Source organism: Geosmithia morbida (assembly GCF_012550715.1).
Source record: "Geosmithia morbida isolate 1262 chromosome Unknown scaffold_0, whole genome shotgun sequence".
In the NCBI taxonomy this organism is placed as follows: domain Eukaryota; kingdom Fungi; phylum Ascomycota; class Sordariomycetes; order Hypocreales; family Bionectriaceae; genus Geosmithia; species Geosmithia morbida.
The window spans coordinates 274,949-288,358 of NW_023336187.1; the positions used below are offsets into that span (position 1 = coordinate 274,949).

Below are 13,410 nucleotides of genomic sequence, written 5' to 3' on the forward strand. Positions count from 1 at the left end.
GGGGGGGGGGTAGGCGGGTGTTTCAATCTTTTGTGTGTGTGTGTGTGTGTGTGTGTATGTGGAATGTATTTGTTTATCTCTTCGCCTCCCTCTTTGGAGGGTTATAAATCACGTACAAATGAGAGTGAGTGTGAAGGTATGGAATTGTGGGTTATGGTTGGGGTAAGGAAGGTTAAGATAAGAAAAGAGAAGAGGAGTTGAATAGAATTGGACAAGGAGAGTGAATGTTAGGAGATGTGTATACATATATATATATATATATGAGATATAAAAGGAAAAGAAAGAAAGAATGGAAAAAAGAAAAAACAAGTGCCAAGATAGTCCGAAGAAGGATATGATAGAGAGGGATGAAGAAGAGATGATGGAGGGGGCGGGGAGGATTATGGAAGAGAGATTATTTCTATATAAACTGCTTGGAGGCAGTTGATCATTGAGGGGAACTGACTATGGTAGCAGCAACAAACTTGTGTGTTTTTTTCTTCTTTCTTTTATATCCTTTTCTTATATAATATATATATATATATATATATATATATATTATATTTCTTCCCCCCCCCCCCCCTTCTTTTGGAAAGCACATGTTCGTAGCTATATACTCCTGTTTCACCTTTTGCTTTTTCCCTTCTTCTTTCTCTTGATCAATATCCTTATTTCCTGCCAACTATCCCTTTTATTTCCTCTTTCTTTTCCTTTCAAAAAACAAATGTTAGAAACCTTTCACTTTGACCGTGACCGTGACCTTTGCTTGGCCTTGCCCCTCACTCTCCTTCGGGCATCAAGGGGACGAAATAGTGTGACAAACCCGACCTTTCCCGGCCAGGGCTTATGACAATGTACACCATGTACAGTGTAGCGACCCCGCGCCATCAATCCGTGTGTGCATATCTCAGTATCAGATGCGATGGTGGTGTGTGTGTGTGTGTGTATGTGTATGTGTGTCTTTCCTTTTTCAGCATGAACGCGCCATCTTTTTTTTTTCTTTTTTTCTTTTCTTTTCCTTTTCTTTCAACGCCTCGTCTAATCTGTGTATTTGTCTATCTGCTGTCCCCTAATTATGCATCCTTACTTTTCTCTCTTCTTTTCTTTTTTCTTCATCTCCTCATCCCTCTCATCTGTCTCGTCTGTTCCAACCTAACTTCCAACCGTACATACATGATATCTTTGTATCGGCTCTTTCCGTTTCGGGTGTGGCAGTTCATCCTACTTATTCCAGACCGGTCCTGTGTTTGTACTAGCAGTATCACCTCTACATGTACTCCGTAGTACAACTTGCTCTCCCGTCCGACGTGGTATCTTTACCCTTTCCTTTTTTTTTAATCTTATTCTATAATTATATATATATATATATATATATATATATATATTAAATTTCCCTCATCTCCTCCTTCCATGTCACGACACCGCATGTCATATCATACATCATGCTCCAGACATACTCATATCCCTTGTGTATCTCTTACACAAATCATCAACGTGTATATGAGCCATTTGCTATTCATCCTCCCTGCACGTGTCGGAAGAGGCGCATCTACTTGTATACTGCTGATAGTACCACTACTAACCACTGTGGTTCTGAGTTCCAAGGACGGCAAGGAGGACGGCAAGGAGGACGGACTCGGACTCGTTGCGACAATTAAAGCTGGGCCCTGGAGGATCCAAAAGAGGGGAAATGATGACGTCTCAAGGCAGATACGAGTCTGATAACACGGGGTATTCCTGCGAGATACACGGCATCCAGACGAGGCATACTACCATTACTACTACCATTATTACTAATTCCGTACATACCATACCCAACCGTGGTTCGCAACACGTGATTGTCACCAAAGGCATACCATGCTGCAAAGCCACGTCGACAGAACGAGGCGTATCAACATACGATTGTAATCACCTCCCATCAAATCCAGTCGTCCTTGAAGCATACACGTTCCAAAGGCCAAGTTGTATTAAAGCATATTTACCTTTTTCTTTCTTTTTTTTTTCTTTTTTCATCTTCTTCCCTTCGCAACCGCTTTTTTGAAGAAGATTAAAATAAAAAAGACTCTGCATCATTCCGAAGCGTGACATTGCCATACATGACTTGTCATGTGTAGACTTCCATTCCCCTTTACCTCGGCCATCATCATTATTATCAAATGGGGATTTGTATGTGTGTAGCTTTCTTCTTCTCATTTCTTATTTTGAAACCTCGTCATGTCCCATCATCTAAGGGGGCCAGACTGGGTTCTTTTAACCGCTAAACTCCTGGGCCTTGCTCTCCTCCCACTTTCCGGGGACGAGGGCCAGGGGCACGATACCGGACACGTGCATGTCGGGGCCGAACACCTTGGCGTCGAGGCCGAGCTCCAGGGTGGCGGCCTTGATGTTCTTGAGACCTTCCTGGTAGTTGGGCCCGGCGCGACGCACCCAGATCTTGACGTTGTGCTCGATGAGCTGAGCGGCGTAGTCGCGGAGAGCGCGGATCACACCCTTGAACGTGCTGGCAACGTTGGTGAAGTTGGCGATACCACCGCCGATGAAGAGAACCTTGCCCTTCTCCGACGTGGGCGCCCGGAGCATCAGGTCCAGCACCGTGCGGGCGTAGTGGTACGTCTGCGACTCGGTGGGAGCACCAGAGTACTCGCCGTAGTTGGCCAGCTCATCGGCGAAACCGGCCGAGGCGATGGCGTCGGCGTACACGACGGAGGCGCCGCCACCGGCCACGAGCGTCCAGACGCGACCGTTGGGGTTGAGCACCGTCAGCTTGAGAGAAGCGCCAGTCTTGGCGTCCAGGTCGGCAATGTAAGCCTCCTCCTTGGAAAGCTCACGGCCAAAGGGAGCCGGGAACTCGATGGGGGGGCCGGCGTCGACGTTGACCTTGCCGTCGGTGGCCACGTTGGTGATGCCCAGAGCCGCGGGCGAACGGGCGATAGCCCACTTGACACCGCACTCAAAGTCGGCAGTCTGGTCCAGCTTGGCAGCCAGGTCGAGGAAGTGCACGTCGGCAGACTTCTTGTCCTCGCTGGGGATGACAACCAGGGGGTTGATCTCGAGGTAGGTGAACTGGCAGTCGACGTAGACGGCGTACAGGCGGCTGATGAAGTCAACCAGCACGTCGTGGACACCAGACGGCACCTTCTTGAGGAGAGTCGAGGCAATCTCCTCGTTCGAAGGATACTCGGTGAGGTCGACGGGGATCAGGAGCTTCTCAGCCTTGGCGTCGACATCCCCGACGTCAACGCCACCCTCGTGGGTGAAGAGGATCCAGTCGCCCTGTAAGGAGAAAGGAAATCATGATTAGTATAGGTGCATACTATGGGTCTGGAGAGGAACGTTTGACATGTTTCTAGTCCGTGTTCCCTGACGTCTAGCGTGGGGTGTGAGTGAGATAGGGCTGCTGCGGGTGATTGTGGTAGCGTGGCAAAGTGGGCAGTGGGCAGTGGGCAGTGGGCAGTGGGCAGGGGGTCGGGGGGTGGTGAATGGGACCCGTGGCATTGTAACATCCGTTCGTCCGTGAGCCCATTTCGGTAAGAGCTGATCCGGACACCCACAAATTGGGCCATTTTCTCTCCTGTTTATAAAGTAGGAAGACAGAGCCACAGATAGTCATCAATCACCCTCCTTCATCATCTGCTTTTGTTTTTTTGGGCTGTATCGCCCGCGGTTGATAGAGATGTGATTTGTTGCATGAGCAGCCCACACGCCCTTGCTGATCACAGCCCACACTCACTCACCACTCAATAGCAGTGACACATCGGAGGGGGACAAAGAAAAAAGAAGAAAGAAAAAAACTCACATCGCGGACCGAGTGGATGTTGATGTAGTACTCGGTGTCTTGGGGGTGAGGCACAAAGGGCTCGACGAGGAACTGAGTCAGGAGACCAGTCGTGTGCTCAACCTTCTGCTCCTTGCGGGCACGCTCAGCAACCCAAGCCCTGGACTCGGCCCAGGTCTTGTTCAGGGCCAGGAGACCGCTCTTGCCTCGGCGCTTGATGAGCTGGTCGGGCTTGGCGACGAATTTGGCACCGGGGTGCAGCAGCCACGGGTAGGTAACCTCGGCCTGGTTGAGGACGTCCTCGACCTCAGCGTCCTCGGGGAAGTGCAGGGAAGCCAGGCGAGAGGGAGGGTTATGCTTGGTCGGCTTGGGCAGAGGGCTCGGCTTGATGACGGGAGCACGAGTGAGGTGGTAGTTGAGGATGGCCTTACCGTCGGCCTCGAGGATCGACTTGGCAGACATGGTGGCTGCTAGGTTGTGAGGGAGGGAGAGAAAGGAAGATGAGCCGAGGGGTCTATATCCTTCTTCCTTTTTTTAAAGAAAAAAAAAGGGGGGAGGGGTGGAGGTGAAGGTATATTCTGTCTGAACAAGGAAACTTGTGTCAGCATTCGTCTTGATTTCTCAAATCCTCCAGTACAGAGAGAACAAGTGTTTTCCCAGTCCCAGCACCAGCACCAGCGAGAGAAACAAGGTGTTTTTCTTGGTTCCCGAACGCACAGGAGAACCGAATGTGATGATGGAGTTATCCTACAAGTCACAAAAGCTTCTGTTGCGATTTTGGGGACGGTTACGCTGTTGTCGACCGAGCTGGAACTGCCACAATGCGGACACCTTGTCTGAAGCACGCAGCTTGGAGGGGCAAAAGCTCTCAACTTACCACTACGCCAGCTCAAACGGGCAAGCTGCGACAGGACGAGAGGAGAGGAGAGAAGAAAAAAAGAGGAACTGGATGACAACGACAGTTACAGCCCAAGAGAGAGAAGAAGAAGAAAGAGGTAAGTTTGAAGCAGAGGATGATGCGTCGCAGAGCGGTGGGGGTGGTGTTGACTGGATTGAGGATCTCTCTGGTTCTGGTTGACTGGGGGGGGGGGGGCGGCGGATTGCTAGCAAAGGCGGGCAGAAAAAAAGGCGGCAGAAAGGGAGACCCTCTATCGAAAATTGGGGACACAGCTGCGGCTGCTGGGATAGAGCGAAAAGAGGGAGGGAGAAAACTGGGAGACACAGAGGCGCTGACCAGACGAATTACAGTGCTACAACAACCTTCAGACCTCTCAGGTTCAGGGCAAGATGGGGGAGGGGCTTGCCGTCTCTCAGCAGAAGCAAAGCCGAAGCAAGCAGTGAGAAGAATATGGTGGGGTGGGGAGGTGAGGGGAGAAGGGGCCGAGCGGGCGGTGAAGCATTTCTGACCCAAGGCCCCTCCATGCCACCACACACACTCAAGGAACCCGGAAGGTACGAGTACCATTACTTTGAGGGTTCAGGGGTGCGGCAGAAAAAAAAACTTTGGGGTTGAGACAGCCATCGGTGACGGGTCACTTGTACCGGTACATGATGACAGCTGTTGAGAGACGCCAAGTGGAGCCATGCAAAGGCGCCATACGACGCAAGCCAGCAAGTCTAATACGGTTACCGATGGTTTTACAATGTACGGCCAAGAGCGACGGGACCAAGAGGAATCAAGGAAATTCTGTCGCCGGAGAGAGATTCGCCGAAGTCGGCGGCGAGGTGAGGTGTATTCCTCATTTGGTTTCGTCCCGAGGTTGGCCACCCTTCCAGACAATGACGGTGGTGGTGGCCGTGACGACGGAGTGCTGACAGTGTTGGCAGACTACGAAGGGAGAGGGGGAGGGGCACAAACGGGTGGGAGTCTTGCTCGTCTCCGGGGAAAACCCAATGCGGCGTATTCCATGAAATTCCCCCGACCTCCATCGCACAAGGCCATCCTCACCCTGGCCAGGTTTGCCCGACCAGGTTTTCTGACCAGGGGGAAAAGCAAAGCACCCTGCAGAGAGACGCAAACCAGAGGAGGATGTCAGCTGCCCCTCATCATGCTCGCACCGATCCCTCTCAGGCCCTCGTTTCCGGAGCAGCAGTGCGGTGTGCGAGAGAGGGAAAAATGGTTCGATCCAAGTACGCAGCTCATTTCCCATGATGGACAACGGGCTCATGACGGCGGGTACCTTTGTACCGGTACAAGAGCACGACTTGAATGGATGTGTAGCCCCAGGCACGCGGCCATTGCCCGAGCAAAAAAAGGCGGGGCTGATTATTCCGAGTATCAACTCGTACGAGTACCTCGTACATACGCATTGTACGCGATGGAAGCTTGCTTGGCTGACTTGGCTGGGGCCACCGATTCAACACTCGGGTCAACGAAAAAAAAAAGGACAGGATTATTGAGCCCACCGACTCACTCACACACACACAGACGACGGCGCTCTTCCACCCCAAAGTTTTTCTCCCTCTTCCCCAACTTGTTTATCTTGCTTGCCCTTGAGCAAAGGACAGCTTTGTTGTGTACGTCACCCCTCACACTTCCTGACTCTCACCTTCTCTCCCTCTCGACAATCATCTCTGTCCTCAATCCTGTGGCACATCAGCAATCTAAACAAAAAAGGTGAGTGAGAAAAAAAAAAGATGCACCACTGCTGCAATACGAACGCGGGGTTTTTTTTTCGTTTGTTCTTTTGGTCCATCATCATGAGCGAGTGCTTTTTTGTTTTGCTTGGACGGGCCAGGGAATCAGAGCCGCGTTTGCGGGTCGGTGGGGTGCCATGAGTAGCTTTCATGCTGCCTTTGGCGCCTTGATTCCAACTACTTACGTACAGCTGCTAGCTAGCGGCGGGGGGGATATGCAAAGTGGCGGGCTGTCCCTCCGACTTTCTAGCGGAGCTCTTCTAGGAAGAAGCCTTTCATGCTGTTTACAGAGCTCTAGGTGGGCTGCAGGCTCTGTGGCTGCAAGTCTACCACCGATAGTGGTGTAACCTACCTTTGGAATCCCCTCCAGGTAGAGAGGTGCCCGCCTGCTCTGGGGAGGGGCCTCACCACCACTACTAACACCACAACAACCACAGCCCACCGCACCGCCTTCTCTGACTGTGAGAGCTGGCACCACCCCCAAAGTCGCTCTGTCCCTCTGTCCCTCCCCCGGCCCAATCCCATCACCGGGCGAGACCTTCGCTCTCAATTTCCTCGTTCCCTCCATTCCGCTCGCCTCGCCTGTCCCTCGCCCTTTCCCAACTCCCCCCCCACCCTCTATCGTCTTCTCCTTCTTCATCTTCTCTTCTCCCCACCACACTCTCTCGCCATTGACGTTCTGTGTGCGTGCCTCGTCTTGAAGCCCATAACAGCAGTCTCTGGTCTCTTCTTTTTTTTTTTTTTCATACCCTCTCATCAGACCAACTTGAGCGTCGCAGCTTGAAAACCGTTGTGCCTGCTCGCTCCTCTCGTGTGCAGACACTTGCTGACCTGGACCCCGCCTCTTAGAGACCTCCTGTCCAGCTCTCTCCATAATGGCTTCCAACGGAAATGCTGGCCTGTCGGCCAACGACAAGATCCAGCGTTTCGCCGCTCCCAGCCGTCCTCTGAGCCCCCTCCCCTCGCACGCCCTCTTCAACGACAAGACACGATGCCTCGTCTACGGTCTCCAGCCCCGTGCCGTCCAGGGTATGCTCGACTTCGACTTCATCTGCAAGCGTAAGACGCCGTCTGTCGCCGGGATCATCTACACCTTTGGCGGCCAGTTCGTCAGCAAGATGTACTGGGGTACCAGCGAGACCCTGCTGCCCGTCTACCAGCAGGTCGAGAAGGCCATCAGCAAGCACCCCGACGTTGACGTCGTCGTCAACTTCGCCTCGTCCCGCTCCGTCTACAGCTCCACCATGGAACTCATGGAGCACCCTCAAGTCAAGACCATCGCTATCATTGCCGAGGGTGTCCCTGAGCGTGTAAGTCCAGCTCTACCTCCCCCCTCGATAGGATCGGCCGGAGGACAGGAATGCTGACTCGTCGTGCAGCGCGCCCGTGAGATTGCCCACGTTGCCCAGAAGAAGGGCGTCACCATCATTGGCCCCGCCACCGTTGGTGGCATCAAACCTGGAAGCTTCAAGATTGGTAACACTGGTGGCATGATGGACAACATTGTCGCCTCCAAGCTGTACCGCAAGGGTTCCGTCGGCTACGTCTCCAAGTCTGGCGGCATGTCCAACGAGCTCAACAACATCATCTCCCAGACCACCGACGGCGTCTACGAGGGTGTCGCCATCGGAGGTGACCGCTACCCCGGCACCACCTTTATCGACCACATGCTCCGCTACCAGGCCGACCCCGAGTGCAAGATTCTCGTCCTCCTCGGCGAGGTCGGTGGTGTTGAGGAGTACAAGGTCATCGAGGCCGTCAAGCAGGGCGTCATCACCAAGCCCATCGTTGCCTGGGCCATTGGTACGTGTGCCAGCATGTTCAAGACCGAGGTCCAGTTCGGCCACGCCGGCTCCTTTGCCAACTCGCAGCTCGAGACGGCCGCCACCAAGAACAAGTCGATGCGCGACGCCGGCTTCTTCGTCCCCAACACCTTTGAGGACCTCCCCGAGACCCTCACCGAGGTCTACAACAGGCTCGTCAAGGAGGGTACCATTGTGCCCCAGGCTGAACCCGCCGTCCCCAAGATCCCCATGGACTACTCGTGGGCCCAGGAGCTCGGTCTCATCCGTAAGCCTGCCGCCTTCATCTCCACCATCTCGGACGACCGTGGTCAGGAGCTCCTCTACGCCGGTATGCCCATCTCGGACGTCTTCCGCGAGGACATTGGCATCGGCGGTGTCATGTCCCTGCTCTGGTTCCGTCGCCGCCTGCCCAGCTACGCCTCCAAGTTCCTCGAGATGGTCCTCATGCTCACCGCCGACCACGGCCCTGCCGTGTCAGGTGCCATGAACACCATCATCACCACCCGTGCCGGCAAGGACCTGATCAGCGCCCTCGTCTCCGGTCTCCTGACGATCGGCTCACGCTTCGGTGGCGCCCTGGACGGTGCCGCCGACGAGTTCACCAAGGCCTTTGACACGGGCCTCAGCCCCCGCGAGTTCGTCGACGGCATGCGCAAGGCCAACAAGCTGATACCCGGTATCGGCCACCGCATCAAATCGCGCAACAACCCCGACCTGCGCGTCGAGCTGGTCAAGGAGTACGTCCTGGCCAACTTCCCCAGCCACAAGCTCCTCGACTACGCCCTGGCCGTCGAGTCGGTTACGACGTCCAAGAAGGACAACCTGATCCTCAACGTCGACGGCTGCATCGCCGTCTGCTTCGTCGACCTCCTCCGCAACTGCGGTGCCTTCTCGACCGAGGAGGCCGAGGACTACCTCAAGATGGGAGTCCTCAATGGTCTCTTCGTCCTGGGCCGCAGCATCGGTCTGATTGCCCACTTCCTGGACCAGAAGCGCCTGCGCACCGGCCTCTACCGTCATCCCTGGGACGACATCACCTACCTCCTCCCCACCCTCTCGCAGGGCCAGCCTGGCAAGGAGGGCCGTGTGGAGGTCCAGGTGTAAGCACCGCGACCTGCCAAAGTCTAAATTTACGGATAGATGCTCGCTACTACTGCTATGGGACTGCAAAAGGGGTGTCGGGGGCGTGTATGGAAATGCCCGAATATATGTGTGTAGTGCTAGGAAGCTGCCGAATCAGCAATTAATATTACTCTGGAACCACAAGGACGATTTGATGATTATTCAGTACTCTCTGCATTCCTTGCCTCGACATTTTCTTCTTCCTTTTCGCCTTTTGATAGTGATGCTGTTCGTGGTCATCCGACGGTTTGTCTGCTGCTTGGAGTATTACTTGGTTGTACTTGTGTCGCTCGTAACGCTACGGTAGTGCAGCGAGCAATACTATCACGACTGTAGTACTGACTACTTCATTATTGATAGGTATTTTATTACCTATCACAGTACGGGGTAGTATAGGTAATAATATCCGAACTCGTCCAATCTTGATGACATGTCAATCTATCTGGTTGGGGGGATAAAGTTGAATGTCTTGTGTGTTCTCGTACGACCAGTAACACACGGCGGATTACGAATTTATGACCCTTGGGCCTTGGGGAGACGGCCAATCCAACCACTCCCCTCTCTGTATTAAGTACCTACATGTGATCTATCCCTGGATACAGAATCCCGGATTGCCGTGTTGCTACGTATCCCACCAAGGCGGTAAGATGATTTACGACGTCGCGGTGTGGGCGTCTGTGTCGTTCAAAGTACACGTACAGCAGGATTCCTGCGCCATGGCGGTGTGATGCACGACAGGGGGAGGAAGGATAGGATGCTCCCAGAGACCGAGGGGGAGGGGGGAGGGGGGGAGTTCCTCCCTTTGTCCCATGTCCTATGTATTCATTCTGTTGTACTGGTACTTTGAGGTATAGAGTCTGGGAAGGGTCAAGCTCATTAGTTGTGAAACATGATCCTACTACGACTCACGCAGCGGATGGCAGATATGGGGGCGCGTGAGGAGGGTTTTGATGAATTCACATTCTGGTAGTGATGAAAGCACAGTACCGGAGTATTCTACCAGTGATACGAGGTGGGAGTCGGTGAGGTAGTAGCACTCGAGACTCTTGGGGAGACGGGGTGCGGTCCGTCGTATCGAGTAGACGAGCGAAGGAGATGTTCTGCTTCCGTCACTCAATCGTCCCCTTCTACCTCTCTCTCCATCCGCCTCTCTTCTGAGGTCAGAATGGATCATGTAACTTCTGAAGAAGAGGGAAAGGAAGCAAGAGCTCGCCCGGTCAGTCGCAGCAAGAAACCACACGGCTTCCTTCCTGGGATATACTGGCGCGTATAAGCCCTGGTATCAGAGGGGAGCGCTTATCCCACGACCCGGTTGCTAAAGAGTCATTGGAAGCATTGGAAGCGTCGGGCTTGTCTAGTATTGATAGAGCTCAAGGGAGTATGGAGGCAAGCAGGGTCAGAGGTTCCATCTGCCTCCTAGAGATGTAAATCGTCATCATCTTCACCACCCCTCCTTAATCCCGTCGCCCGAGTGTAGAGAGGGAGATCAAGGCCCATGGTCAGAATACCCGAGAAGGAAAAGAAGAAGAAGAAAAAAATCACCTGTCTTCTTCCCCCACACCCCGCGATATTCCCCTCCCCCCAGAACTCAGCTGCCTGGTCTGAGGCAGGGAATCCCAGCCGGTGTGGCCAACTTGGACAACACGGGCCCGGCGAGATAGGAGCCTGGGGAAAGTCACGCTTTGCCGGCCTTCCCGGGCAGCTTCGGGCGCTCGAATACCGATACCGGAACCTCGGCGTACTGCCGGTGCAGCAGGATGAATGACATCAGACTTGAAGTGCAAGGGTCGTCTCGCCGGCCGTGATCCCCCACGGAATCGGAGTCTGAGTCAGTAGAGGGCAGCGCAGTACGGGATATGAGCAGGCGCAGCATCGTTTTCAAAGACGGAAGGCTCGAGAACCGCAACTCCATGCTGCTATTCCCAGTCTTTGACCAGTCTTTGACCAGCCCATGTTGCGGACCGTGCGTAAGCTCGTGAGAAGGCATCACCTGGCCAGCACCAAGACGAGCAAGACGAGATGCGAGTAACGTCATGATGAATTCGCTGCAGGCGGAGAAGCGACGGTGGGAAACACAATCATCGCAACAATGACGACGGTGGTGGGTATGACTTCATTCGATCCTTTCGATAGGTAAGGCATCCGCTATGTATCTCACCTCTTGTCCTCTTTCTTCTTCTTGTTGAACTGCACCTTCTGCTGTTGACGAGTATAATAAAAAAAGAACACGAGTGAAAAAAAACACTATAGCAGTGGTAGTATCGAACTTGACTTGGAGATTGTCTTGAAAAGCAGTGATGATACTTGAAAAGGGTAGAAGAGTATACATGCAGCAGCACAAACATGTCTCATAGCCACGGCACGTATCAAAGGTCAAGGAAACAGACTCTGTACGCATTTTCTTCTTCTCTTCTTCTTCTTCTTTTTCTTTTGGGTCTTGTATAGTACTAGAGTCAGGCAAGCGCATTCTCATCTAGGACTTGTAGATGAACTCCTCGAGCTTCTTGTACGCCTCCTCGAGGTCGTCATTGACGATGATGATGTCATGGACCCCGGGGGTCTTGGCGTACTCGAGCTCATTCTTTGCCTGGGCGAGCCTCTTCAGGACGGCACCCTCCGTCTCGGTCCCGCGGCCCCTGAGCCTGGCCTCGAGCACGTGGAGTGAGGGCGGGGCGATGAAGACGTACCGCGCGTCCAGTTTGGACTGCTTGATCTGCTTGACGCCCTCCATCTCAATGTCCAGCACCACGATGCGTCCCTTGGCGGTCTGCTCCTGGATGGTGGCCTTGCTGGTCCCGTACCGGTTCCCGCCGAACTTGGCGTGCTCCACGAAGCCTTCCTTGTCGATCAGCGACTCGAACTCGTCCATGGTCACGAAGTGGTAGTCCACGCCGTCCGACTCCCCCGGCCGCGGGGACCGAGTCGTGTGGGACACCGACAGCGTGAAGCAGTCCGGATGCCGCTTGAAGAGGAGCTGATACAGCGTCCCCTTTCCCACGCCCGAGGGGCCGGAGATGATGAGAGGACGACGGTCAGAAGGGACTTCTTTTTTGCATTCCTCTTGTATCGTCGTCAGTCCGGCCCAATGCAAGAGGGTAACCCGAGAGGGAGAGAGAAAAAAAAAGAGGAGTCCTCCCCGCCCCTCCCCCTGATCTAGTGGAGGGAGGAGGCCGAGAGTGAGAGCTGCTTACGAGTGGCCATTGCGATTGTGCGACAAATGGGAACAGCAGAGGGGTAGTTAATCTTGTTGCTCAATAGGAAGATGCGACGTGTCAGCATGGATGGGCATGAACCAATGAGTTGGTCATAACCAAACTATGAAGAAAAATAATAGTCCATGCGTATATACATCACTCAGGTGTTGTAAAAAAAATAAAAAAAATGGGGTTGACCTCCAGGGTAAGTCATCTCAGAGCTTGAGGTCACATGACTTCGTGATGCAAGGATCTAAATTCCCTAAACATTCGACGACGACGACATCCTAGGACATCTACCGAGTATATTCATACCCAAGAATCCATTGCGCAGAGCCGCGGACAGGCGCAGCTACGATTTCCGTCTCTGACCCCTCCCGAACTCGAGAACATAACTCGTACGATACAACCCACACACCACACGCCACACACGAAAAAAAAAAGACTTTTCCGAAATCTAACAGGGAAACGGGGGGAAAAATCCCTTAGCTCCTCGAGATCAGGACAAAACCGCCCTCCCCTCAAAAGAAAAGAATGTCCTTCTTCCGCGTCACCCTCCATCGATCGGCCATTGGCCTCCCCGAGCGTACGCGCGGTGTCCTCAAGGCCCTCGGCCTTCGCCGTCGAGCCCAGTCCGTCTTCCACCCTGTCAGCCCTCAGGCCGCCGGTATGATCCTCAAGGTCAAGGAACTGGTGCGCGTCAAGGAGGTGGCCGAGTCCATGACGAAGAGCGAGCTCAAGGCTACGAGGACGCCCGATCCTGGCTTCTACATTGAGAAGAAGGTTGCTCGCATGGAGAGGTGATATCGTCTCATCATTTTCTTCATCCCGGGGGATCCGAGAGAGAGAGAGAGAAGAGAGAGAGAGAGAAGAGAGAGAGAGAGAAGAGAGAGAGAGA

The 13,410-nt window shown here is 53.6% G+C and overlaps 5 protein-coding genes across 5 annotated transcripts; 2 read left to right on the forward strand and 3 right to left on the reverse strand.

The window, feature by feature from the left end:
* Window positions 1-2,229: 2,229 nt before the first annotated feature.
* On the reverse strand, window positions 2,230-4,216 carry GMORB2_0086 (ATP citrate (pro-S)-lyase; the record flags this gene model as incomplete). Its single annotated transcript, XM_035462072.1, has 2 exons — window positions 2,230-3,252; window positions 3,776-4,216. 2 exons carry the CDS (start codon window positions 4,214-4,216, stop codon window positions 2,230-2,232), a joined length of 1,464 nt encoding a protein of 487 aa, XP_035325002.1.
* A 3,050-nt stretch (window positions 4,217-7,266) lies between these two features.
* On the forward strand, window positions 7,267-9,300 carry GMORB2_0087 (ATP citrate (pro-S)-lyase; the record flags this gene model as incomplete). Its single annotated transcript, XM_035462073.1, has 2 exons — window positions 7,267-7,701; window positions 7,771-9,300. The coding sequence occupies 2 exons, from the start codon at window positions 7,267-7,269 to the stop codon at window positions 9,298-9,300; spliced, it is 1,965 nt and encodes a 654-aa protein (XP_035325003.1).
* A 1,693-nt stretch (window positions 9,301-10,993) lies between these two features.
* On the reverse strand, window positions 10,994-11,230 carry GMORB2_0088 (uncharacterized protein; the record flags this gene model as incomplete). The annotated part of the gene is made up of 1 exon (XM_035462074.1): window positions 10,994-11,230. One exon carries the CDS (start codon window positions 11,228-11,230, stop codon window positions 10,994-10,996), a length of 237 nt encoding a protein of 78 aa, XP_035325004.1.
* A 561-nt stretch (window positions 11,231-11,791) lies between these two features.
* On the reverse strand, window positions 11,792-12,519 carry GMORB2_0089 (guanylate kinase; the record flags this gene model as incomplete). Its single annotated transcript, XM_035462075.1, has 2 exons — window positions 11,792-12,360; window positions 12,510-12,519. 2 exons carry the CDS (start codon window positions 12,517-12,519, stop codon window positions 11,792-11,794), a joined length of 579 nt encoding a protein of 192 aa, XP_035325005.1.
* A 527-nt stretch (window positions 12,520-13,046) lies between these two features.
* GMORB2_0090 (Ribosomal protein L30/L7E) lies at window positions 13,047-13,316 on the forward strand (the record flags this gene model as incomplete). Its single annotated transcript, XM_035462076.1, has 1 exon — window positions 13,047-13,316. One exon carries the CDS (start codon window positions 13,047-13,049, stop codon window positions 13,314-13,316), a length of 270 nt encoding a protein of 89 aa, XP_035325006.1.
* Window positions 13,317-13,410: the final 94 nt, after the last annotated feature.